Source organism: Ursus maritimus, unplaced genomic scaffold (genome assembly GCF_017311325.1).
Source record: "Ursus maritimus isolate PB19 unplaced genomic scaffold, ASM1731132v1 scaffold_14, whole genome shotgun sequence".
Lineage (NCBI taxonomy): Eukaryota > Metazoa > Chordata > Mammalia > Carnivora > Ursidae > Ursus > Ursus maritimus.
In genome coordinates, this window is record NW_024423786.1 from 24,805,694 (window position 1) to 24,832,631 (window position 26,938).

Genomic DNA, 26,938 nt, shown 5'->3' on the forward strand with positions numbered 1-26,938 from the left:
TGCTCCCCGTGCCCACCCTAGGAAGCCCTCCCTCCCAGGGCTGGGGACTCAGACTTCGCAGCAGCCCCCGTTCTTGACAAGCCCTTTAGATAATGCTGCTGGGCAGCGGGCGGGAGAGCCCACGCGCCTTGGGGCGCTCTCTGGCAGGTGGTTTCCTGTGCCTGCAGGAGGGGCAGGAAGTGCCCGGCTGGGCTGTCGTCAGTGTTGCATAGCATAGTGAGGAGGGAAAACTGGGACCTTAGTTCTTTTCATTCCCAGTGTCCAGCCCACTCAGTTCTTCCCCTCCCCCCCACCCCGAACAGACTTTCCTTTGGATTACACAGCCCCGCAGAAGCAGCATTCGTTCATTCCATGTGTTCAGCAGGGCACCAGATTGTGGTTTCCGGGACAGCTCTGGGTAGTTACGTGGAGGCTGTGATTGGAATTGCTTGGAAGTAGGAGCCCCTTCCCATGGGTAGGCAGTCCAGGGATACAGGTATTCGGTAACCTTGGAGGTTGACCTTTGAGGACCAGTCTGGGATTTAATGAACCTCGGGCATCATTTAAAATCTGGACTCAACAACAACAGATCTGGGCCTTGCTTAAGAGGCCACAGTGTGGGGGCCTGCCCTGTACACCCTGAGGGGCCTTCCCAGAGGCAGGGGCGCCGCTCATGGTGGCTAGTAGGGTGCCTCTCAGGTGCGAGGGGCTGGGGAGCCATCTTGGTGGATGCCCATTTTCCTGCACTCGTCTTGCCTCCTTTGGGAACCTTTATCCCCAGTTTTCAGAAGTGGGTGGTAGATTTTAGTTCCAGAGATTGCACTCCCTTCCATGACTCTGCTCCCTCTCACTAGAACAGTGATCAGTCCCCTCTTTCCCGTGAGGCCCTTGGGTGGTCTGCAGAGACAGCCCGGGCTGGACAAGGGGATTTCCACTGAACATCGCAAGGAGCCTTTTCAGGCGAGACAGTGCATGCAATTGCAACCTGTCATCACTGTTAAATTCTAATAAAGATAAAAGTATTTCATTTCAGAAAAGGGGAAGGCCTGCATACTTCAGACCCGTAATCTGAGTGCAGGTCAGATTTCCACCTGCCCCTCACGGGACAGACTTATCAGATGGCATTGCCCTAATTGTGTGTTCTCTTTCTCCCATTCCTCCCTTGTCTCTCCCCCTCCGGTTTTTTTGTTTGTTTGTTTTTTTCCCCCATCTCTGGATGTTTGGAAATGGCAGAACTCTGTTTGGAAACAAGATCAAGTCCGTGGCTAAAAGAGCCTTCTCGGGGCTGGAAGGCTTGGAGCACCTGTGAGTATCTCGCCAGACCTTCCCTGACCCACAGGCCTGCCAAATGCGGCTGCCGGGGAAGTCTGCTAGCAATTTAATCACATCTTTGTAAACTGAGAAACAGCCTATTTGGAAACGCCAGCTGCTTCCTTCTCATTATAAGTCAGCTTCAACTTTGGCCTTTATTTTGCCCATGCCAGGAACAGTTACAGAACATATGGCCGGTCAGTGAGCACCTAATTAATGGGGCTGCTGTTTGGATAAATACCTCCCCCCTGCTCCTGCCCTGCTGCCCCACGGCATGGGCCCCTGCACAGACCCTGGGCCCTGTCACCTCGGTGCGGGCACTGTGTCCCGGCCCCGGCGGACCATTCCACAACAGCAGCCTATCGGTGCCGAGCACATGGTGCGCTTAGCTGGGAGGTTTTCTCCTGCCCTGGTTGGCTCTGGGAGCCTGGGAGGAAGAGGATGGAGCCTACCCAGGGACGTTAATGTTGTCACCATCTAGGGCAGATGCCTCCAGTACTGGATTCTTAGTCTGTTTGTCTGGAATCAAGTTGGACGTGAATTCTGTTGGGAATGTTTTGCCTGTTGACTTGCTGAGCGGGCCTCAGCCCAGCTGTGACGCTGCCCTCAGGCTGGTGTGGTTAGGAGGTTAGTCCATGCACTCGTGTCAGTGTCTGTGAGGGGACAGGCGCGTAGAGTGGACTTGGGACACGGGGTCGGGCTAGTACCTCCGGCACATGGTGGAACCAGGACTATCCTCAAAAATCCCTGAGCCTTTGGGCCCAGACACGTGGCTGATGGAAGGGTGCCCAGCCTTTGTCTGCGTAAGTAAAGAGTGTTCTTTTGCAGGAACCTTGGAGAGAATGCCATCAGATCTGTGCAGTCGGATGCCTTCGCGAAGATGAAGAATCTCAGAGAGCTGTGAGTACCTGGGACTCCATGGCCCTGGTTAACACGGGCAGAGGATTTGGAGTCGGAAATGCCTTAATGCTGTGATGCGTTGATTTATGTGCGAGATGGGGCCGTTTACATTTGTGCGTAGGCTGGTGGGGGCTGCTTCTGGATTGGGGTCTGCACACCTTTTCTTAAAGGGTCACACATATTGTCCGCTTTGTGGGCCAGAGGGTGTCTGTCACGGCAGCTGTACTGTCGTCATCACAGAAAGCAGCCATCGATAATACATGTGCCTGGGCGTGGCTGTGTGCCACTAAATTCTTAGTCACGAAAAACCAGGCCCGCAGGCTGTATGTAGCTTACTAACCGCGGCTCTGGAGGATGTGAAATGAATTCTCTTCTAGAAAATGGATAGTCATTCCTTTAATGATGTCAAGTGCAAGTTTTCCTCACGTAGGTTTGCTTAAAATGGAGCAGCTCTGTTGCCAGGGGCTTCCGAAAGAGCGTGCTGGCCGGCGGGCGAGGCCGAGATCCCGTGGGGGATGGTCACAGGCAGCTGTGGGATTAGGGAAATGGTGCCGGCCCATGTCCGTTCCAGGGCCCCACAGCACTTCACAGCTGGAGCTGCTGCCCCCGTAGACACTGACCACGGGCCCTTGGGTGACAGGGGTTGGAAGAGCTTGCCTGTGCCCTAGTCTCTGGCTGAGGAGCTCGTCTGGGTATTTAGGTGGCAACACCCACGTGTCCTTTCGTCTTCCTATACATTAATCTGATTCTGCAGCCACAAAGTCTAGCTGAAGACTCTCTTCTCTGAGAGATTCAGAGAAGTGCTGACAGAAGGGTGGATGCCGAAGGATGGCCATCTTTGCGTCCTGACCTCATCCTCATGCCTGAGGCCACTCCTGGTGGGCCCTAGGGAGAAATGGGGAAGGAGGAAGGCGTAGTCCCCATACTTGAAAACGAAAGCAGGCCCCTGGTGACATTCCTCTGGATACGTGAGGGGAGGGGAGGCCTTTTAGGCACCTGCCTCATGGCTTTTATGCAGCCCTGAGAGTCAGGCCTGCTGAGTAGATGTTTCTTGGAAGGGTCATGATCTTAAAATGGTGAGTGTTCACTGTGCATTTCTTTTAACTTTTCTTTGAAATTTTTCAAATATAATGTTGGAAGTAATTTGATTAAATGGGAAGAGGATATTCTGAAAAAGGGAAGGACAGATTTTCCTTCTGGCTTCCGTAAAAAATTGAGGTTTCCTGAGATACTTATCTAATTGGGAAGCATTGGCCTCTTCCAGGAGCTTGCCCCCCCCCCCCCCCCGCCAAATATGCTTCAGCCTGGTTCTGGAGGCTCAGCCTCGGCCCCTGCCTGGGTTCCCGCCACTCGCTGCATGTACCCAGCTGTGGCTGGCCCTGGGCCCAGTCCTCTGATGGGAGAAACAGTTAATTCCACTTGGTCATTTTCTTCCCCCATCTGATCAAGGCAGGTTGTACCGTGCACTTAGTCATGCTCTGGGGAAATTTCCACAAGCGATGATTAGAAACACACTTTGAGTTGGAATCATGAAAATGCACCGTAAGCTAGCAGAGTGATGGGATGGCTGGAGGCGGGGGTTGCGGAAAGCCGTGCCTGTTAGCAGCTGACAAGAAGGAAGAGTAGCGGAAATCTGCAAAGCCTTGGGGTTGCTGGCAGTTTCCAGTCCCTTCTTCCAACCTCACCTTTATCTTTAAAGCGATGTATGTGTGTGGAGGGGAGGTCGGGGGGCGGTCAGTGTCCTTATTGTCTGGCCAGACTTGTCTTCATTGGTCTTGTTGGTCTTTTTTTTTTTTTTTTTTTTTAAGAGAGAGCACACACGCATGCACGTGAGAATTGGGGGGAGCGGGAGAGGGAGAAGGAGAGTCTAAGCAGGTTCCACCCTCAGCCCAGAGCCCGACACCGGGCTTGATCTCACCACCCTGAGATCATGACCTGAGCTGAAATCAAGAGTCAGACCCATTAATTAACCAACTGAGCCAACCAAGTTGCCCCGGTCTTGCTGGTCCTGACTCACTCTTTAGGAAAGTGTTCTTTCCACCCCGAATACCCAATCCGTTCGTGCTGAGGTCTCGTCTCCTCTGTGTGAGGTGGGCTTCATTGGAGAAGGTAGGAAATCGTGAAGCAAGCTAGGCCAATGCTATGTGGTGTGAGGAGTAACTCTCCCCACACACATTTCTGATCAACAATAAATGTCAAATTTGCTTTCCTCACTCTGTTCCTGTGGCTCAAATGAAATAGGTCCCTGTCCTCCACCCAAGTGCCTCGAGTCCCACAGCGACAGCCCAGTGTCTTCCTGTAGACCTCACTAGGGCTTTCCCACTGATGACACAGAGAGGGGCAGCCACGCCACATGCCTACTTGATGGGGGCTTGTGACAGCATTTCTGACAGTGGGAGAGTTCCTCTCCGTGTGTCACAGACGCTGCATTTTCAGTGACTGGTGACAGCCCCTCCGGCTCCCATCCACAGCCCACCTGCAGCAGCTGCCCATTTCCTGAGTGGGAGTCAGCCGCTTCCTCGGGCCTGGCTGTGGGAGCCCTCTTGCTACCTGACCAGCTCCTCGGTCAGGACAGCCCTCGGGTCGATACCTCTAAGCACAGAGCTACCTGCCCATTAAATACAAATGCAAAAATCTAAACAACAAAAAAAGTCCAGTGCTGATTTAAAGGTCAGATGTGGGCAGACATCCCAGTTAGAATGGCTTTGAGATCGATTATTTCAGTCTTTGAAAAAGCACGTTCCATAAGTATTTTACTATTCGACGTCTAATCTGGGAACCACGAGGAACAGGACGGAAGAGTAGGTTTTCCTGAATTTAGCTAGCGGTGGCTTCTCTGGCCTGCACCTCATCCTTCCTTGTTGTTTACTAATTTGACAGTTCTCTGCTCCTTAGAAAGCCAGCGTGAAATAGAGGAAAACCAAAAGATGGTCCATTTGTTGGCTTGGTTGACATATGAGGAAGATGGTGGGTGGAGGTGGGTTATTGTTCTAATATTGGCCCAAGTGATACCTGTGGACTTTCTCAGGATACTTGTGCCCCCTCTTGTCACCGTGTACCAGAGGCAGTTCATGACAGGGGAGCCCCGTGTTCTCTCTCTCTGCCTTCACCCTGGCTGTGGGCTGGCCTCCATTACTAAGCTCACGGCCTTGAGGTCTTCCAGGAACAGGGCAGCTAGACTCTTCGGTTGACTTATCTTCGAGTGACTCCTCAGGAAGGAATGTCCGCTGAGATGGTGATTCCGATTTCTGTTTAAAAAGCTTATCCTCAGTTGCTGAGAAATGAAAAAGAAAATATTCTCTGTTTTGGTTGGAGCCTCACAAAACCAAAGCTGTGCACTCTCACGCTCCCTGGGCAGTGGCAGTTACCGAACAAGCACTGTTTAGGGAGCGGAGCCGAGTTCTGCCGGCCTCCCGAACCGTGCTGGTGCAGGGACAGACACAAACAAGACGGAACCTCGAGGGCGAGGCTGAAGAAAACGTAAGAAACGTAAGAAAACTGGCAGCTTTGCCAAATAAAAAACCAACAGCAATATAGAAAAAGAACCCTTCTCAGAACTGGTTTCAGAATCTAGATCAAAGTTTCAGACTGAGTTTGGAAGCTCCCATAGCTTATCAGGAGAGTGGGAGAAAGCAGAGCGGGGCCAGGGCTCCTTATCTCCGTCGGATGGTCAGAGGCTGGAAGAGGTTGGATGTTCCCCCAGGCGCACGTGAGAGCGCTGGGTGCCTGGCTCTGAGCACATGTGAACTCCGGGTTGTACACAGCGGGGTCAGTAAGGCCCGTGGACCTTGTTAGAAATGCCAGATCTTGGGGCACCTGGGTGGCACAGCAGTTAAGCGTCTGCCTTCGGCTCAGGGCGTGATCCCGACGTTATGGGATCGAGCCCCACATCAGGCTCCTCTGCTATGAGCCTGCTTCTTCCTCTCCCACTCCCTCCGCTTGTGTTCCCTCTCTCGCTGGCTGTCTCTATCTCTGTCAAGTAAATAAATAAATAAAATCTTTAAAAAAAAAAAAAAGAAGAAGAAGAAGAAATGCCAGATCTTGGGTTCCACTTAACATCCTGAGCCAGGGCTGCATTTTATGAAGAACTCCAAGCAGATGATGCATTCTGCTCTAGGTCATTGGAGAAGAACTGTGAAAAATCTTTTCCCTTTCTAGACTGCTGGTGTTAACAACAGAAGCTGACGGGAGGTGACAGAGGGAAGGAATCTGTGTACCAAGGGAGTATCCCTATCTTGAGATCACACCTCAGATGTCCCCTTTGTTTTTCTTTTAGCCATATCAGCAGCGACAGCTTCTTGTGTGACTGCCAGCTCAAGTGGCTGCCCCCGTGGTTGGTGGGCAGGACGCTGCAGGCCTTCGTGACAGCCACCTGTGCCCACCCAGAGTCGCTAAAGGGCCAGAGCATTTTCTCTGTGCCGCCGGAGAGTTTCGTGTGCGGTAAGACTGTCTTCGTGATTTTTTTTTCATGAAGGGCAAGGAGGCCAGGAGGAACCCCTCATTATGGGAGCGACTCCTATGATCAGAGTAAACCCCAATTCCTGGTTACCAATTGCTGGATGCAATTTATTTCCCACTGAAACCACACATAGTATTTACTGTGGAGACGCCTCATTATGTGGTTCTTGGAGTACATGCGTTTAATCAGAAGGGAGCCTGCGCTGGTTCGGTTACAAATCAGAATAATCAGTTACTGGAAGAAAGTTGTGTTGTCTCAAGACGGCCCTGGTGCCCAGGTTTAGCTGTGAATTTACTCAGCGTATGAGGCTGGGGTTTTAATGTGTGCTTCTTTCCAGCCCCAGGAATGAAAGGTTAAACACAGGAAGAACAAGTCTCAGGAGAACAGTTACTGTAGTAAAAATAATTCCTTGTTGACTTGCACTCTTGCTGTTTCTCCAAACCACTGAAATCTGCACTTGGAGCTTGACACTCATTCTTCCTCTGACTGTTCCATGGGCCTTGCCATCCTTCTGACCAGGGGTGGTCGGAATCCCGGTCTGGTTGCACAGAGCATAGAAGATGCCGACCGGCCGGAGACTGTGTGCACGCATGCCTGCCACACACCACGCTCCAGCAGAAATGCCTGCCCTCGTGCTCAGTATGACGTGATCACAGAATGAGATGAGTTCTGAGTGGTTGCTGGTCTCGAAGCGGGAGTGAGGGTGGGATGCCCAGGCGTGACGGGCTCTCCGGAGCAGGTGTGAGTCCTCCTGCCTTTTGTCCTCCCCATGGTCTGCCCCATGTCTTGGGTGGGATGACCCCAGCCAGGAGCTGCCCTAGCAGTGTGGGGACCCCCGCGGTCCTCTTCTCCCCCCCCTACATCCCGGGCAGAGCCGTAGCCGGTGTGCCTGCTCAAGTCCAAATACAGATGTCCCCCTCCCGTGCCTGTGCCCACCACCGCCATCACCACCGCTTCTGGAAGTAGGCTTGCCCTCCTTTGTGCTGGCGCAGTCCAGCAAGCAGCCCTAAGAACACCCCGTGGGGTACAGCCCTGCAGAATGAGCTTTCCTCACTGATCAGCCTATGGGCAGCTCTGTGCAGGACGTGAAACCACACGTAGCTCGCATTCCCGAGGACAAAGTGATTGTGTGATCCACTGGTCACCAGGGAGCTGGGCCTTGCCCATTCAGCTGTCAATCAGCCTTCCTGAAATGGAGCTTTGTGCACCTTCCTCCCTTTTCCTGTCCCAGGGTGTCATCTTCCCCTTTGGATGAGCCAGGGCGGGACGTGGACCCTGCTGCGCCCAGCCTCCGGCCTGTGGCCCTGGCGTGTTCCGGGGGGCAGCAGCTGTCTGCTCCTCAATGTAGCTCGGGCTCACCACTGAAACAGTCACCAGCTATGAATGGGAATCATGAAAAACAACTGGCAGGAGATCAGAGTTTGAGCTGTGTGGGAGTCTTTCCCCTCCTTTTTTGTAAAATGAAAAAATAACCAGTTCACACGCATGAGCATTGCCAGCATCAAAAAGTCAGCAAGTACTGGTGAGGATTGGCGAAAAGGCAGGAAGGGGTGGGGGGGATGGGGGGGGGGGGGGGGGGGGGGGGGGGGAGTCTGAACCCTCCCCTGCTGCAGGCGGGCATGTAAAATGGTGCAGCCCCTTTGGAACACAGTTTGGACGTGTCCCCGACAATTCAGCATAAGATAACGTGCTCCTGTGTACCCAGGAGCAACACAAACACATCTACATAAAACCTGGACACGGATGCTCGTGGCAGCATTGTTCATAAGAGCCAGAGAGTGGGAATAATCCAGATGCGCATCACCGGATGAGTGGGTCAATAAAATACGGCACAGCCGAGCGCTGGAGTATTATTAGGCCATAGAAAGGACTCATTCGTAGAACAGATGAACCTTGATATATTTGAAGTAAAAGAAGCTGGTCACCAAAGACCATACTGTGATTCCGTCCGTATGATAAATGCAGAAGGAGTGAATGTCCTGTCCAGAAGAGGTCCCCATTTAGGGACCACAACAGGGGTGGTGGAGAGGTTGGTGATGACTGGTGGCTTAGGGTGGAAGGAGAAGGGGTGATAGTTAAAAGGCAGGGAGTTTCTTTTTGAGGGCATGAGAATGTTTTCTGTTTCCTGTGAAGAGGGCTGTATCGTGCTACTGTGACAATCACCTGTGTCAAGTGTGCCCATCAGCAGTCTGTAGAATACTGAAAAGTTGTATAACCCTCATGACCATCTACTTACGAACATTTTCATCACCCATTAGAGAAACTGTTCACAGCAGTCACACCCTACTCTCCCCTGTCCACTACCCTACCTTGTGTCTCTGTGATTTATCTGCTCTAGATGTTTCATATAAATGGAATCCTACAATGTATGGCTTTTTGTGACCAGCTTTTTAATAGCATAATTTTTTAGTATGTATCAGTACTTCTTTTTTTTTTTCCCTTTTGAGAGCGTGAGCAAGCCACGAGTCTAGGGTGGGGAGGGGCAGCGGGAGAGGGGGAGAGAGAATCTTAAGCAGACTCCACCCCCAGCATGGAGCCCAACACAGGGCTCGATCTCATGACCCTGAGACCACGACCTGAGCCAAAATCAAGAGTTTTACTCTTCCTTTTCAATCTCAATAGCTTTTATTTTGTTTCTTGCCTGATTGCCCCTCGTAGAGCCTCCGGTGCAGTGCCGAGTAGAAGTGGTGAGGGCAGACATCCTCGTCTTTCCTGACTGGGGGGAAGCATTCAGTGTCTCACCATTAGATATGATGTTGTGGGTTTCTCATAGATGACCTTTATCTGGGAAGAACGCCCTTTTATTTCTAATTTGTTGAGTTTTTATCATGAAAGGGTGTTGGATTTTGTCAAATGTTTTTTTGCTACATCTGTTGAGGTGATCACATAGGATTTTTTTCCATTTATTGATAGGGTATATAATACATTGATTTTTGGATATTAAACCAACTTTGCATTCCTTGATCATGGTGTATAATCCTTTTTATGTGTTGTGGGATTTGGTTTGCCAGTATTTGTTTGTTGAAGATTTTTGCATCTGTACTTATAAAGGTCTATGGTTTTGTTTTTGTCTGATTTTATTATCTGGGAATACTTGACTCATACAGTGGAGTCCGGAAATGTTCACTTCTCACCTATCTTTTTGGAAGAATATGTGAAGGATTAGTGGTAAATATTTTTAATTTGGGGTAAAATTTACTAGAGTAGTCATTTAGGTCTGGCCTTTTCTTTGTGGGAATTTTTTAAATTACTTACTCTGTTTCTTGTTACTGTCTATTCAGATTTTGGTTATTCTTGAGTCAGCGTTGGTAGCTTGTCTTTTTCAGAATTTGTGCGTATATGAGGTTATCTCATTTGTTGGCATACAAATGAGTCATAGTATTCCTGTTCATTGCTGTAAAGTTAGTAATGTACCCTCTTTTCTTCCTAGTGTTTGAAGTCTTCTCCCCACCTCCCCACTCTACAAGTCTAAAGATTCTTCAATTTTGTTAGTATTTTCAAAGAAGTAACTTTTGTTTTCATTGATTTTTCCCCCATTTTTCTCTTTTATTTATTTCTGCACTAATCATTATTTCCTTCTCCTTGGTTTGGATATAGCTTGTTTTTCTGATTTCTTAAGAAGAAGAGTTTATTAATTTGAGATCTTCCTTAATGTAGGCATTTACAGCTCTAAATCTCTCTATAAGCACTGTTTTAGGCTGCAGATTTAAGTTTTGGTATTTGTTTTCACATTCAATCAAAATATTTTCTAATTTCTCTTATGATTTCTTTTTTGACTTAGAGAAGTACAATATAGTTTCCAAAAGTTAGATTCCTAGTATTGCTTGATACTGATTTCTGACTTCTTTCCATTGTCATTAAAGACACTGCATGATTTCTTTTAATTTATTGAAATTTTTTAGCCTAACATATGAACTCTGTTGGAGAACGTTCCATGTGCACTTGAAAATGTTTATTCTGCTGTTGTAGGCTGGAATTTTCTATAGATATCCGATAGGTCTGTTTGGCCTAGAGTGTCATTCAGGTTTTCTGTTGCCCTGTTGATCTTCTGCCTAATGGTTTTATCTGATCGCTGGATGTGGAGTGTTGAGTTCCACAGCTGCTGTTGCACTGTCCGTTTCTTCCTTCAGTTTCTGCTGCTTGTTTTGTGGAACCGTTAGGTGCATATATACTGGATGTTTAGGTCTTGGGATGGATTGTTTTACATTACAAAAAATTACTTTCTCCCTAGTAACTATTTCTGCCCTAAAGTCTATTTTATCTGGTAGTAGTATTGACGCCGTAGCTGTCTGTTGGCAACTGTTTTCCTATTTGTGACTTTGAATTTAAAGTGTATCTCTTACAAGAAAGCATGTAGCCCAGTCATGGGTTTGTAATCATTTCAGTAATCTTGCATTCTGACTGGGGGGTTAACTGACTTGTTAATGTAATTCCTGATAAGACAGAATTTGCTGCTTGCTATTTGTTTCCTATGTGGTTTATGTTTTTTGTTCCTGTGTTTCTTCATTACTGACTGGTTCCACGTTAGGTATCTTTTCATATACCATTTTAACTCCCTTCTTGTTTATTTTACTATTTTTTGAGTTATTTTCTTAATGACTGCCATGGGGATTAAAATTAACATCTTAATCTAGTTCAGATTAATAATGAAATTAACTTCAGTAGTATGCACAATTTTGCTCCTACTAAGCTCTATTTGTGGAGCTCCTCCTTTGCGGCACTGATGTCGCATAAATCACATCTTTATTTATCGTGAGCCCGTCAACACGGTTTTGTGATTATCGCTCTATGTAGTTGCCTTTTAAATCAGGAGAGGGTTACAAAAACACACTGTACTTGCATACTTATGTGTGTAGTTATTTTAACGGGGTTTTTTAGTTCTTTGTGTGGATTTGAGTTACTCTCATGTCCTTTCATTTCAGCCTGAAGGATTCCCTTTAGTATTTCTTAAAAAGGGCAGGTCTGGCAGCAGCAAAATAGGTTTTCTGTTTTTAAATCTGAGAGTGATTTAATTTCTCCTTCACTTTTGAAGGACGGTTTTGCTGGATACAGAATTCGTAGCTGACAGTCTCTTTCAGTACTTTGAATATGTCTGCCTGCTCCCCCGCGTGGTTTCCAGTGAGAAATCAGCTGCATGTCACTGAGGACCCCTTCTCTGTGATGTGTTGCAGCTCCCCGGTTGCTTTCAAGATTCTTTGTCTTTGGCTTCTGACAGTTTGACTGTTATGTTTCTGCGGTGGGGGGGGGGGGGGGGGGGATCTTTGAGTTTATCCTTTTTGGGTTTGTTGAACTTCTTGGAGGGGTAGGTGCCTATTTTTCATCAGATTTGGGAGGTTTGGGGCTATTATTTCTACAAAATACAGTTTCTTTTTCTTTCTTCTCCTTCTTGGACTCCCATTATTTGTATGTTGTTAGCTTGATGCTGTCCCACAGGTCTCTGGGACTATTCCTTAACCTTCGTGGCTTTTTGTTTCTTTGATTGGATAGTCTCGAGTTCACAAGCTGTTCTGCCTGCTCGGTGGGGCTACTGAGCCCCTCTAGTGAATTTTTCATTTTAGTTCTTATACTTTTAAACTCCCAAATTTATATTTGGTATACTTCTGCAATTTCTAGTTCTTTATTGGCATTCTTTGTTGGGTAAGTATTCAGATGCTTTTCCTTTAATTTTCTTAGACATGATTTCCTTTAGTTCTTTGAACATATTTTGTAAAGCCAATTTAAAGTTTTTATTAAGTCCAAGATCTGGGCTTCCTCAAGAACAGTTTCCATTGATTGCTTTTTTTCCCCACCTTTCTTTCCCTGTTTTGTGGTTTTTTTGTTGGAAACGGAGCCTTTAAAATAATGTGGCAACTCCAGAGACAGACTCTCCCTCCGTCTTGCCCCTGCTTTGTTGTTGTTCTGTTTATTATTAAAATTTGCTGAGTGACTTTCCTGGACAAATACTGTCATCTGTTCTATGCAGCCACTGAAGTGGCCCCCGGTTGGCTAACGCCTGCACAGAGAGCCCTTACATCAGCTCACAAAGTCCCCCGTACTCTGCCCAGCACCTCCGTTGTGCCGAGGGGTGCCGCCGCGCCCGTGAGAAACGAGGCTGCTCTCAGGCCTGTCTTGGGCATGCGCGTAGCCCTGCACATGCATGTGGCCTTCTAGAGCCTCAGGAACACGTCGGACCTTTTCAGTCACGGCTTTTCCTTTTTGGTTTTTGGGCCAGCCTCTTGTTGGCTCCAGTGGACACAGCTCACCGCTGGCTGCTGCTTGTTTTCATCAAACGTCCCAGGCGCAGGGCTTCCTTGCCGAGCCAGCTGCAGCGGGCCGAATCATGCCAGAGCGCGGGGCCTTTGTGGGGGCGCCACAGCCCTTCTGCCCCTCGGTGGTCGCCAGGCTGCTGGGCGTTAAGCCTACCGCAAAGCTAGGCAGAGAGAGATGGGACTTAAGCTAAGTTAAACACCACAAAGCTCATTTTCCTTCCTGAGATTCAGGCATTTCCTTGAGTCAACCCTCCATGGGTCGTTACAGCCTTTGCTTGTGACAGCCTTCCAGAATCCTGGAAAAGTTGATCATAACCATTTTCACTAGTGTTATTGTGGCTTTAACAGAGGTGCAGAGTTTTGGAAGAGTTTGTCTCGCATTCTGAAAGTGCTTCCTACTCCTCTCCTCCTGGAGTGAAGTTGGTGGGTAAGGTCTATGCAGTCAGGGCTGATGGCTCCTGACTCTGTTAGTGTGTTTTGTGTTAAGGTGAGGAAGTGAAGCAACCCCTCATGGAAACTCCTGAAATGTATGCTCTGGTACACGAGTCTTGGTGGCTGGGTTCGTAGTCCAGGAGTGTGGTCCCAGAGCCGATCGCTGCCCAGGGGTTTCTAATCGGGTAAGGCCAGATGGCCATGGTGCAACTCGCTTCCAGTGCATGCTGGAGCTGAGGGCCAGCAGAGACCCTGAAAGGTGCGGTCCCTCTGTGTCCTGAGGGCCTGGGTGGGAGACTCTTCCATCGGGCTCTCCTCTCCGCAGATGACTTACCGAAGCCACAGATCATCACCCAGCCAGAGCCCACCATGGCCGTCGTGGGCAAGGACATCCGGTTCACGTGCTCAGCAGCCAGCAGCAGCAGCTCCCCCGTGACGTTTGCCTGGAAGAAGGACAACGAGGTCCTGGCCAACGCCGACATGGAGAACTTCGCGCACGCCCGCGCACAGGACGGGAAGGTGACGGAGTACACCACCGTCCTGCACCTGCGCCACGTCACCTTCGGACACGAGGGCCGCTATCAGTGCGTCATCACCAACCACTTCGGCTCCACCTACTCGCACAAGGCCCGGCTCATCGTGAATGGTAAGGCGGTGCCGTGGACTGGTGTGAGTCCTCTAAAGCCGCGCGTGGTTCTGTGTGACCGTGTGGGAAGGATGCAGGCGGGAGACACCGGAGCTTCATCGGGACATTACCGTGTCACTAGCGCGGGGCAGGGGGGCAGAGCAAGTTGTGTAGAGTGCAGGGTTACTCTCGGTGATTCACCTGTTTCTGGTGACTTTTTATCCAGGTATTGTGTTAAGTGAAATGAAGGGCCCAGGCCTTGTAGTTTTATCCATTTATTGTCCTCCACAAACCATGAAGTCCGGTGTCCAGATTCCGAGCATACCCTGATGGCGGCGAGGCTCCCGCCCTCTGAGCTTTAGAGCCCATCGAGGTGGCTTTTCTCAGGGCTGCGAGTTGTCATGGAGAAGCGAGTAGCTAGAGCGGTGAAGCGCCCTCCGCCGGGTAGTAAGCGCGGAACCACTGTGTCTCGAAGCCCTTAAACACCGCAGGAAAACACCTTCTTTACCCCACGTAGTTCTGCTGTGCAGTCCTCTGTATCAGAAGCTCCGTGGACGGTCAGACTTGGCACCGAAGCAAGCCCAGGGGGAACTGCCGTGGTGCCCGGCGTGAGCGGGGTGCCCACTGCTGGGTCAGGGAGTACGCGGCAGAAGTCAGCTGGCGAGCGTCCAGCCATGGGGCCCGGACACCGCCTCCCCGCCGCGCTTTCTCCAAGAGGGACGGGCCGTCCTGTTGCTCTGCCCGGGGTGGGGGCATGTCCTCCATGCCCATCACTACGTCCTGTCAGAGCAAATACCTTGGTCCCCCGGGCTCTGTTCTGGTGGTTAAGGAAGGCAGGCATGTGTCAGACCCCAGTATTTATGGGCTGTCCCCATATGGACAGATGGCCACTCGAGGGGTCAGAGGGGACAACCTGCTTCGTCAACAGTTTCCACTTGAGGGGGCGACAGGCAGCCTCGGGTTAACAAGAGAGCGCCATGGGAGGGAGAGGCTGGCAGTTCGGGCGGAGGGGGGGCGTCAGAGGCGGGGGGAGCGGTTCTGGGCAGACGCTGGCACAGAGGGTGGGGGGCACAGCCATCCACGGAGGCGGGCACTTTGCCGGAGGGCTGTCCGGGCCTTTGCGTCTGGCCCTTCCGTCCCGCGAGCCTGACGGTATGTATTTTGCAGTGTTGCCGTCCTTCACCAAAACGCCCCACGACATAGCCATCCGCACCGGCACCACGGCCCGCCTCGAGTGTGCTGCCACCGGCCACCCCAACCCCCAGATCGCCTGGCAGAAGGACGGAGGCACGGACTTCCCCGCTGCTCGGGAGCGACGCATGCACGTCATGCCCGATGACGACGTGTTTTTCATCACGAATGTGAAGATCGAGGACATGGGGGTTTACAGCTGCACCGCCCAGAACTCGGCCGGCACCGTTTCCGCCAATGCCACCCTGACAGTCTTCGGTCCGAGCACTCGTACACTGAGTATATGAGGCCACGCGTGCGCGGGGGTGGCGAGGGGCTCCAGCCGTTCCGTGCGACCAGCAGGCTCACTGTGCCGTGCTGGTTCTAAGATGTTCAAGAAAATGTCAGAAAGCAGCTCAGCGAGTGTTTTTTGTTTTGTTTTTTAAGATAGCGAGTTAAGGGTTAAGGGAGTATTTTTTGTAGGGCTTTGGTAGGGAACATTCTCGACTGCCCTCTGACTGGGGCTGGATGGGTGTGGTCTGCTGAAGAATAGAGACACGAGCCCGGCACAGGACAGCTGGGGGAGAGAAGGGGCTTCTCTGTGGCTCAAGGTTCGTTCCTCCTCCTCGTCGAAGCCACCCCCCAGAATGGCTGTGACTTAGTCATTGTGCGAGGTCTTTGGAAAGCTCGCCGCTCTGACACTCGATCTCCTGCGGCCCTTCACTGGCGTGTGGGCCCTCCTTGGTCCGGAGGGCAGGGCAGGCGCACAGAGTAACCGGACCGTCTCCTCTGCCTTCCTGCAGAAACCCCGTCGTTGGTGGTGCCTCTGGAAGACCGCGTGGTGTCCATGGGAGAAACGGTGGCGCTCCAGTGCAAGGCGACCGGGAACCCTACGCCCCGCATCACCTGGCTGAAGGGGGGCCGCCCCCTGAGCCTCACCGAGCGGCACCACTTCACGCCGGGGAACCAGCTGCTCATCGTTCAGAACGTGGTGGTGGAGGACGCGGGCCAGTACACGTGCGAGATCTCCAACACGCTGGGCACGGAGCGCGCGCACAGCCAGCTGAGCATTCTGCCCGCGCCCGGCTGCAGGAAGGACGGCAGCACCGTGGGCGTCTTCACCATCGCTGTGGTGTGCAGCATCGTGCTGACGTCCCTGGTCTGGGTGTGCATCATCTACCAGACCAGGAAGAAGAGCGAGGAGTACAGCGTCACCAACACAGGTGAGCCCCTGCGGGCCGAGCTCATTCCCCGGGCAGGAGGGACGCAGTGCCGTCTGGCGACGAGGCAGGGGCACCCTGGGGCCGTGCCCGGTGGCCGCGTGGTGGCTCATGGCTGCAGGGACCTCCGAGTATCGTGCTCCTGCTAGTTCCGGCTCCCTAGCCATCCCTGCTCGCTCTCTTCTGTGGGTTCAGACCTCCAGCTGCTGTAGTTTTTACACCCGGGTGGAAAGCGAGACTAAGCTGGGCCCTCCAGACCATCTGTGCACAGCCTGAGCGGCTGCTGGTGCAAGAATCTGGTGTCTGGGCCTGATAGTGAGCAAGTGTTTTCCTGTCTTGTCCCCACGAAGGATAGGGACACCTGGTATCTGATCGTCCTGTCTCCTTGCAGATGAAACCATTGTGCCACCGGATGTTCCAAGCTACCTCTCGTCTCAGGGGACCCTTTCTGACCGACAGGAAACTGTGATCAGGCCTGAGGGTGGCCCTCAGGCCAACGGGCATATCGAGAGCAACGGTAAGGCCTCAACCTGACGCGACCCTGTCCTCGGGAGCCTCCTGCCCCTTCCTAGGGCAGGTGCGTGGCCTTGGGCTGAGTACATCTGACCCGGACGGCTGGCAGACTCAAGCCTTCGGTTGGGTTTCCCGGCCCTGCCCCGTGCATGTTCTGCAAGGTTTTAAAAATCCAGCCCCCAGGCAGTTGCTATATGGGGCTCAGCGTCTCCTGGTCAGGAAAAGGCAGGATTGAATAAGGAGCTGCAAAGGACATTACAGGCCCTGAAACCAATGCACGGGGTAGGAGACGGTCCACGCCTGCTCTGTGGGCCCATCTCGGCTACTAGAAAGCTCTCCCAGGGTGAGCCGCCTCTGTGGGGGAGACGGAGTGCTTACAGGGGGCAGGTCTGTCCTTACACGAACCGCTCACCAGCATGGCCCCAAACACCGACAGGCCTGCCCTGGGGGCAGCTTGTCTTACATTACAGATGCCCCTTGCTGGTCAGCAGACACCTACCACCGTAAAGAACACTGTAAAAAGGGTCGGACTTCCTCTGGAAAGCTAAGCCCATCATTTCTAACTGTGGGAATCTACTGCAGGTGTTTGTCCAAGGGACGCCAGCCTCTTTTCAGAGGCGGACGCTCATGGCATTACGTGCAGGCAGCCCAAGCTCTGCGTGGGCTGTACCAAGGAGCCCTGGAACGTGGTGGAGAAAGCCCAGCGGAGACCTGGTGCTCAGAAGATGGGTAAGAGATGCTCTCGTCGGGAAAAGTCTGCGGTTCTTGAAATCAAAATTCAAGTAAACCTGTTCATTAAATGAGAGCGAGAGATGCATTATGGGTCTAAGACTATCTCAGAATTTCGTATTCAGTGTATAAACAGGAAGCTGTGGCCTGGCTCTCGTAGTTCTGAAGTAGCAGGTCTCTTTCATAAATCTGTGGTGGGGTAAGCCTGGGCTTGAACTTTCCAGATTTATAAGCAATTTTAATAAAGGGCAAGGCCCAACCTGAAGTACCTTTTTACCAGGGCTATTTTTGAGGCTATATTTCTGATTATTCCGAAGACTCCTGAGAGCACATGGTATGTCATGCAGTGGGATTCTTTTTTTCTGTGATCAAAAGAGTAGGGCCACTTTCTCTCATGAAGCAATTAATCTGAACCGTTGAAACACGAAGGGCCCATTCTTCCTTAAGGGCTTGGTATTTGCCCAGTCCTTTTTCTGTGACCACAGATGGGAGAGAGGGCAGGTTTTTCGAGAGTTCATCTAAGCAGGGCTCTGGCCTCCCAGCAGGGGACAGAAGCTTCCTGTTCTGGGCGGGGATGCAGACCTCGGTGGCCGTGGCTCTAATCTGTCCCTGCTCGGTCCCGCAGAGCACAGCGGCCCCGTGGCGTGCGGTGACTGCAACACAGACGTGGACGGTTACTCCAAGGAACAAGCTTTCTATCCTCCGCCTGTGACCAGAGACAATACACAGCCAGGGACACTAAGCAGCCAGGACCCCAGTCAGACGGACCGAGAACATTCTCTGCCTCACCTGACCAGTGGGACTGCTGACGGGTCCCGCGCTGACCGCAGGGGGTCCCTCTACCCCAGTAACCACGACAGAATGCTGACATCCTTGAAGAAAAAGCCACTGGCACCTCCAGATGGGAAAGGTAGACGTTCACGGTCTTCCGAGGCGGCCCCGCAGGTGGGTGGGGGCAGGTAAGCAGCCAGGCCAGACGCTCTGATGCGCCCTTTCCTTTCTCACAGGGGCCTCCTCTTGGACTTCAGCAAGGCTGTGTGAGCCAGACTCCACAGACCTCCAGCCTCCCTCGACGTTAACTCCCGGCAGTCCGGAGCTCGCGGAAGCCGCCTCGGGCTTTCCTGACGGCCCCAGTGAAGGCCAGCACTTGCTTCTTTCCAATGGACACCTCCCCCAGGCGTGTGACTCCAGCCCCGAGGCCCCAGCGCTGACAGGACAGCTCCCCGGGAAACGGGGCGTGCCCCTGCTCTTTGCACCGAAAATCTAGGCTTTGTCTACCTCAGCTCTTGTGTCGTCTCTACAGGAAAGAGAGGTAGGAGAGGCTGTAAGGAAGCTTGAGTTCAAGCGTCACTGATGTGTACAGAGTTTTTAAACTTCCGTGTGGAGTGTCCGTGGTTTCAAGGACTTGCGGCCGCCGCGCAGACCCGCGAGAGGCTATCGTGTACAAAAGCAGAAAAGTGTCTGATGCCCTTGTACATAAGAGTTTTCAGAGATTTCCTATATATTATATATCTTTTGCAGAGGCTATTTTAATCTTTAGTGCATGGTTAACAGGAAAAAAAAGAAGAAAAACATACAATTTTGACAATATTATTTTTCATATCAGGTTGCTGTTTAATTTCGGGAGGGGGGGGCGGGGAAGAGTTCTGGTGCCTTAATGCATGGATGGAATTCGTAGAACCTAAAACCACATTTGCTCCCAGGAGTTGCTGGAGGGCGGGGAGGAGGGGAGGTCCTGGGGTCTGCACTGCACTGCCCCGGACAGACCCCGGGGTCTGCGCCCACCTTCGTGTGCATTGGAATTCACGTCCCGTCAGTATTGCTCCCGTGCGGCCCCCCTGCCTGCCGCGCCCGAGATGCCCGTGTCGTCCTGTACCTCTGCCCTGCGGGACTTGTTCTAAGTTCCCTGCCAAGCCGAAGGGGGGGGGGGGTTGCTGATCCACCACGAGCCTTTGTTCCGAACAATGGCGCACTGCCTTTCTTCCTTCTAGGAGAAAAGCACGTGGGGCGGTCGAATCACTCGACTGTCCTCTGAGGCTCATTTTACTGAGGTAGAGGCTGCTGGTGTTGGTACCTGTGGATTTTTCAATAGTGATGTTTTCGTTCTGCCGCTATGCTAATTCACGTGACACTGATCACGGGGGAGGAAAAGGATGGCGTCCTCTAGCTGCTCTCTACTGAGGATCCGGAGCCTGTCTGTCCACGTCCTTCCCTCACAGACAGACCCGGGCTGGGACCGTAACAAGTCGAAGCCCCTGACCTGGGTGTATTTGCACTTTCGAGACCTGTAGCTAACCATCTTGTGAGTGCCAATGTGTATTTCAGGAAAAATTACATTGAAACAAGGTCCTTAAAAAATCTCAGAAAGCAGGTTCCTTTAGCCAAAAAGCTGAAGGTAGAGACCGACAAAATGGTGGTTAAAAATCGTACTGTCCGGTGTCATCGCCGTTCTAAAAGGTAAGCACATTTAGAATTGTGTTCTCAACAGTCAACTGATTAATGTTACTTCCACAAAATATGTGAATTTGCTGCTTCTGAGAGGCAATGTGAAAGAGGAAGTATTACTTTTATGTACAAAGTTATTTATTTATAGACATTTTGGTACAATGTACATTGAAAAACATGTAAAATATTGAAGTGTCTAACAAACGGCGTTGAAGTGTCTTTAATAAAGGTTCATTTATAAATGTTGATTGTGTGGCTAGGGGCATTTTTCTACCCACCGTTTCACCCCCTTCCCTTCCAGAAACTCCCTTACAAATGCAGCTATTCTGCCTTTAATTATCTGTTTTCCCAAAAAGGGGAAAATTTCTTCTCGGCAAAGCAAAATCAAGTACTTCTTTGCTCCAGGGAAGATACGCCACCCCTAGATTCCTGAGATTTCTCTCTGAATTTTTCTCACACCTGGAGCTTATTAGTCAAGCTCTGAAATGGAGCCCTCCCCATTTCGTCCCGTCTCATTCCCAGTACCGAGCAACCAACCTTCCCGCCGGGCACGCAGACGCAGCGCTCGGGCTCCCGGCTGGCCCACGCCCCTCCTTTGGGTCTCGGGTGGAGAAGCGGGGCACAGGGCCCAGGTCCTCAGTGGGCCCACCGCGCCCTCCGGCCCACCTGGGCCCTGAGCTGCAACCGCTTGCTTTCTCTCACACACCACGTGGGCTGCTGGACGCTTCTCTGAAAAATAATACAATCCTGTTTTCTCGGGGAAATCTGAGGGTAATTAAGAACAGCAGCCTGGCCGCCCTGGAGAACGCCTGCACCTGCACGTCAGTCTCTCAACAGAGCCCGAAGCTTCACCACGGGGAAACGCCCAGCCTCGGGCCCCACTTTCCCTTGGAGCCCCCGCCTTCCTGCTCCCCGTCCAGCACCCCCCCCCCATCGGAATGAGAAGCGTCTAGAATCCTCTCTGCCTTCCGCGGTCGGCCTGCTAGCAGGGGGCAGGAAATGCAAGGTCAGCTACAGATCAAATGAAGGCTCCGAGCAGCGTGGACGCGGCGTCACCACACGGCTTTATTCGGGGGGCTGAGAGTACCGCTGTGGCTGGGGTTCCACGTGAGCGTGCCGGCCAGCCGATGGCAGCGGAGACACGTCCTCAAGATCCTTGTTCACGCCGCGCGGCTGCTTGCACGGCGCCACCCGTCTTGAGAGCCGTGCCTGGGGCGCCGTCCCCGACGCGGGGGCGCTCTCTGCCAAGCTGCAACAGCAGGCTGCGGGCCCGCTCGTAGGCACCCAGAAAGATGAAGCCTCCCAGACTGATGGCCGCCACTCGAGGGAAGACACCTGCAAACAATCTAGGGAAGGAAAAGGAAGAAAGATTTTAAGTCCGTGTGTGTAAAAAAGGTTAAATTCCGACACCCACAGCTTGCTCAACTCAGCACACCACGCTCATTACACCCCCCACAGCACTGAGCGCGTGTGCTTTTCTCTCCCAGAACGGCGCTAAGTTACGCTCCCGAGTAGGCTTGCTGAATCTGGGCCCGGCTGTTTGTTGGCTAACGTGGCTCAATACCGAACAGCTTGCTTGCGAGCCTCACAATGAAGTCCAGTAATTGGTCAAGAAAGACGAACTCTGTCCCCCAAGTCCTGTCAGAAACCTCCCTCCCGGTTTTGTCTTTGGGAGATGGTGAAACAGACTCTGGTAAAGGAGTCCAAGGCCTGGATCCAGGGGTGCACCGTGCTCCCCCCCCCCCCCGGGAAGGGAAGGTGGGCTCTGGGTGTTGGAGGAGATATGCTGACCACTATGCCACTCCTCCCCGTGACTCAGTTGCCTTTTGTCCTTAGAGGCCCACAGATGTGATGCCAGAACAAGAAAGTGAAGCTCCATGCATTCCGTTTGTCTTCTCCTCCGAGGAAGGACCAGAAAGGCCAATGGTCTGGGGACAGCACCTCCTCGAAGGCTCGGTCCCCACGCACCACGCAAGGCCAGTCGGAGGACTGACTTTGGAATCATCAAACAAAGGCAGAGTGAAAGAACGGTGTCACAGGGGGCGCACACTGGAGGTTCGCTCTTTAAAAGCCACCCTGCGGCTCGCACGGGATTCTGGCGCCACAGCAGCTGCAGGGCCCCCAAGGCAGTCCGCAGGACCGAGGCAGATCGTGCCCAGAAGTCCCAGCCGTACGTGCAAGCACGGCAAGCATGCGAGCATATATTCCAAGGCCTCAGCTTTCTCTGGAGGGCAGAACGACAAGAAACATTCTCTACCTGTCTTTCTAGAATCATTGAGCCTTTTTACCAAGAGTATTACTTTTGTATGCAGTAAAAATCAGAACTATCGGGCTCAGTAGTGAGGACACTCTGGAGCAGCAAGTGAAAATGGTCAGGTTATGTGAAAAGGACCTAACCTCTAAGATGGAGGAAAAACATCCACAATAAGCTAAACAGGACTGGCCAAGGAGGTGGACAGGAGAGCGCACCCCCACCCCGGCTGCCTAGTTTCTGCACACCTGCTGGGACAGGTCCCCTCGCCTCCTCTCCAAGTATCCTACTCAGCACCTTGGAGGAAAAGGGACTTAGCGGTAGACGACCCTTTTGTTAGGGAAGGAAGGATTTAAATCATTAAGTAAAATATACAGATGAGAACCTCTTGTTCTTGTCTAGAAGTAACCATGAAAACTATACAAGGAAAAGAGTTGTTCAGCTCGGCATCACGCACACTGTTTCCGCACGACGCGGTTGGTGAGGACAGAAACTCACCAGCTACCGCGCCGAGGCCCCTGGGACCTTCTGGCCTGAGACCCAGACGACTCCTCTCCCCCCCTCCCTACACAGACAAGGGTGCTGGGAGGGAGGTCGACAGAAGACCACCTGTGCCGCGAAAGCCCCCCCCCCCCCCCCAGCTGACTAGCTGACTTATTTCTGAAACCCGTGTCTTGGTGCAGCTTCTGCCACTAATGAACTCGGCAGCTCCTGGCAAGAGGCAGATGGAAGCAGTTTATGGTTCCACGAGATGACAATTGAATCTATTAACATAATTATAGCCTTAAAGCACACTCATCTGTACAGTGCCCGCCCCGAGAACAAGGAGGCAGACTCGAGCGGAGTGGGGTGTGTTCTGGGGACCACGGATCACACCAGGTAACAAACACAGCACACGGGGCACAGCGGGGGTGCGCACGGGGCGGCCGCGGTTGCTCCGTGAAGGGCACAGTCAAGAAACACAAAAAGCCAGTTGCGGAACAGGACAAGGAGGAAGGCACAATGCAGGACAGACAGGCTTCCCCACCTGCTTTCCGGCTGCTGGGCTGAATGGGCAGGTGGCAGTTTATTCTGGAGAAACCAGTCAGCCTGAGAGCACATATTCCAAGTAGGTGTCAGAACATGGTCTTCCCCTGTGTGACCCAACATGGAGACGGCAGCGTCCCCACATGCCCCCCAAGAGGCCAGCGCCATTTCCCTGCTAGGCCACTGGAACACTCCAGAAACGCGCAAGGGTGCTCTGAGGTGGCGGAAGGGCCAGTGGGGCTGTGTGGGAACCAGACAGAGGAGGCAGGCTGGGATGCCAGGGCAGTTTTACAACAGTGGCCCGCGTTAGCGGGGATATTTTTTGTTTAGTTTGCTTTGAGTTACAATTCTGTTGTCAAATTATTTGGTGCCTTTTCTCCTATTAGTAGGAAGCTAGTGAAATCTAGCATTTCTTAAATGATGAGCGTGGCTGCTTGGACAGTCTGCTAAGGACCGCACTGGGTGCTCACGAGAGCCCCAGGGCATGTCAGGACGCCCGTCCTCTGCCTCTCACTCTGGCGCTGCCCAGTCACGGAACCCCGAGCGCACAGCACAGCTGGGAGAGGGTTTGGCGTGGGTCATCTCCTCCCAGGGATTCCTTCTCCACAGGCTCCCGGGGGCCAGGGTCCTGCCCATCCTGCCATACCCACATCCGGCCCCTTCCCCAGGAACGGCAGGTGCACGGCAGCCCCACTCTGACTCCACAGAGCTAAGGCGGGAGCGGAGGTCTGACCGGTCGTTGCCACAGAACCTAATACGAGCCACGGTGAAACAAGGAGGGCGGTGAAATTCAGCATTTTGACTTTATGATCTAAAAAAGCTACCGCACCACATCTCTGTGTGGCCCAAACTATCCGAAACACTGAGGACTTTCACGTGCTACTCAGAAGTGGCTTTAGAGCCACTCTCTCACACCATTTCATTGTTCAACGTGAAATCTGTGTCCAAATCAGCGTGTCTAAGGTACGAGCAACCAGACTCTTACTGAAGCTGTGTTGGCTCTAAGCGGCCGACGGCACACGGGTCCCCGCTCTGCCGCTCCCTCGCTCATGCTCAGCCACTCCTTCCTGTTACATCCACTTCTTGTCTCAAAATCCTCAAGTCTGTCATCAGCCGGCATCAGTCCATCAGAGCTGGCCCATTCAACACAACCACCCAACTTGACCTACTTCTCAGTGGGGCCACTGTCCTGCAAAAGCCTCACCTGGGTCCTAACCGATACGCCTCATGTCCCAGCTATCACGCAGCCCAATGCACGCAAGCCTACAATCGAATCATCCCCCACAGCACGGAGATGAGGACGCGGCAGGGCCTTGGCGCTGCTGTCCCCACCAGCCACACCCCGCCACGACGCTCCCTCCCGGCCCTCCAGGAGGACGCTGTGACTCTGCTCGCTCAGGAAAATCCCTGGTGGTCATTCCAAAGAGCACAATGTCGTGTCACATACCCGGACAGACCCCAACACGGAGACGTGCGTACAGATGGTAAAAGCAACGTGAAAGCACATTTTGCAAAGGAGGCATTTTAGGACACGATGCTCGAAGTCTGGGGCACTGAGCAAAGTACAGAGCGGGTTTCAAGCGAGGCGCCACGCACGGGGGGCGGTCAAAGTAACTGTTACTGATCGTAGTGAAAAGTCTCCCAACGACAAGTGCTTTCTTCTAAATGTCACCCTCGCTCGCTTGCATTCCTGCATTACATAACTGGAATCCTGTTTGCTCAGAGCTGCAGACCGGAACCTGGGCGGGGCCGGGGGAGGACAGGCTCAAGGATGTCCTCCAACATCCAGATGGACAAGGCTGGCGATCACGTGGCTAGACATTGTGTCAACTTGACTGTGCACTGGCATCTCACACAGGCGACATCACATATGCTGTGTGCAATGTAAATAGACCAACCAGGACGATCAGAGGAAAGGAAAGGGTGTACCCCATTCAGGCTAAAGGAGGAAGAGCCCGTGCAGAGGCGGAAAGGCAGTTTCACCTTCCTTCTTGTCCTTACCCAGACAGCCCCTGTGTCCGCCAGACCCCGTGCAGTGCAGACAGCACATTCCCACTAGCGGTGCTGGAACCAGCCTGCGAAACAGGACAACAGACAAAGCCATTAGCTTATGAAATTCCCCAACAGATCCTCAGAGGCACAGCTCCTGACCACCCTCTTCTAGGGCAGTCTGAAATAGAGCGGGGAGCTTCTTGGGAAATCAGGACCCCTGGCTCGCACTAGACCAGAAGCCCTTCCATCCCAACCCATAGGTAAGCCCTGACAGGAAGCTGCTTTCCTAGGTTCTCGCATCGTCAAACTGGATGCAGAGCTCAGCTAGGTAACTCACCGACTGCTGTTTAACGGGAGACTGAAAGCAGTAGTAACTGCGCGGAGAGGGAAGGGGGTAATCAGTCCATACGGTCCAACTGCGAACTTAACCTAAGGAGCTATAAACACGTTTAATAGACAGTACGATGTTCCATTTAAAACAGGACCGATTCTCCTGGGTCTGGCCTTGTCCACCTNNACGACAATCCCGTGTTCACTGTCGCACCTTTCCATAAGGGTGGGACTTCTTCTCTACGGTTGTGCCCCACATACATTATGTGCGTGGCATTCCAGGAAATCTTGGTCTAGCTTTTTTTGTAACAATTTTTCTTTTTAATGAAAAATGTTTTTAAACATTCTGACACCTGTCCCGATTCATCCAGTGAAGGCCAAACGCGGTCTGTGTTCAGAGCCTCTAGCTCACCTGCTGCACAGCAAGAAGGTCAGCTCTCCGAGCCTCCCGTCCGTCTCCCATAAACACAGAGCTGACTGAACGTGGCCTTACGGCCGCGGCCCCAGCGCCCTGCCTGCTTCCACGCCGTCCGTGGGAAAGGCCGCAGAGAAGCACTGCCATCGCACCGAGCGGGCCACGCTGTTTCCCACTTGGTGCACCCAGGAGCCCGGGGCTAACACGTCCCCGCGTCTGTTGTGCCCACATTTCATCAGTTTGCACTTACCTTTGCCAACATGATTCTTGTTTTTGCCACATCCAGAGGCGTGGTGACGGCCGCTGCAAATCCTCCTGTGCATATAAAAATAGCCAACACATAACAGGGGTATTGTTTAGTAGATTACACGGTACGGCATAGCTCTTCTGTCTCACTCCTCCTAACTGCCAGAGCTCGCTCCCTCCTCATTACGTCCACTGCGCCGATTCCACAGGAGGCGGCACGCATGCAGAGCCCACACGCTCCATGGCTTATAGTGACGGTGAACCGCACGCAGAAGAGATGACCGGATGATGCTTTACACACCCCGGGGGGGGGGGCAGGGAACAAGGCCCCGTAATTTATCTTGCTCTTTTGTGAAGCAACAAACCCGGTGTGTACGTGGTTGCGTGTCTAAGTTCAGACACCCACTTGTCAGTACGAGAGGCTCGCTGCTCCCGCTGATTCTCCGAGGCCCACGCCTTCCATGGACCACTGTTCTTGACCCTGACTCCCACATGCTGCTGTCTTTTCTGGTCTGAGACAAAATGGGCAAACAGAAATCTGCATACTGCTGTAGGGACTTTCGGTATTAAAACGGCTAAATTCCTTGAGTTGAAAGGGTAAAGTTTTCTGTACTTGCAGGCTTCAAATAACAGGCCAGGCCAAGTAA

At 52.3% G+C, this 26,938-nt stretch overlaps 2 protein-coding genes across 5 annotated transcripts in view; one reads left to right on the top strand and one right to left on the bottom strand.

The window, feature by feature from the left end:
* LRIG1 (leucine rich repeats and immunoglobulin like domains 1) overlaps positions 1 to 20,277 on the top strand; it is a 35,352-nt gene extending 15,075 nt beyond the window's left edge. The window contains exons 6-15 of the mRNA XM_040628585.1: positions 1,213 to 1,284; positions 2,119 to 2,190; positions 6,467 to 6,630; positions 13,655 to 13,975; positions 15,122 to 15,403; positions 15,928 to 16,347; positions 16,736 to 16,861; positions 17,440 to 17,586; positions 18,212 to 18,496; positions 18,594 to 20,277. Coding sequence (XP_040484519.1) covers positions 1,213 to 1,284; positions 2,119 to 2,190; positions 6,467 to 6,630; positions 13,655 to 13,975; positions 15,122 to 15,403; positions 15,928 to 16,347; positions 16,736 to 16,861; positions 17,440 to 17,586; positions 18,212 to 18,496; positions 18,594 to 18,853 — 2,149 coding nt within the window. The 3' untranslated portion in view covers positions 18,854 to 20,277. The remainder of the gene's footprint in view (positions 1 to 1,212; positions 1,285 to 2,118; positions 2,191 to 6,466; positions 6,631 to 13,654; positions 13,976 to 15,121; positions 15,404 to 15,927; positions 16,348 to 16,735; positions 16,862 to 17,439; positions 17,587 to 18,211; positions 18,497 to 18,593) is intronic.
* Positions 20,278 to 21,078: 801 nt separating this feature from the next.
* Positions 21,079 to 26,938, bottom strand: part of SLC25A26 (solute carrier family 25 member 26) — a 127,407-nt gene continuing 121,547 nt past the window's right edge. For all 4 annotated transcript variants that reach the window (XM_040628588.1, XM_040628587.1, XM_040628586.1 and 1 more), the window contains 3 exons: positions 26,296 to 26,360; positions 25,310 to 25,383; positions 21,079 to 21,377 (listed from right to left, as the gene is read on the bottom strand). In XM_040628588.1, coding sequence (XP_040484522.1) covers positions 21,179 to 21,377; positions 25,310 to 25,383; positions 26,296 to 26,360 — 338 coding nt within the window. In that variant the 3' untranslated portion in view covers positions 21,079 to 21,178. The remainder of the gene's footprint in view (positions 21,378 to 25,309; positions 25,384 to 26,295; positions 26,361 to 26,938) is intronic.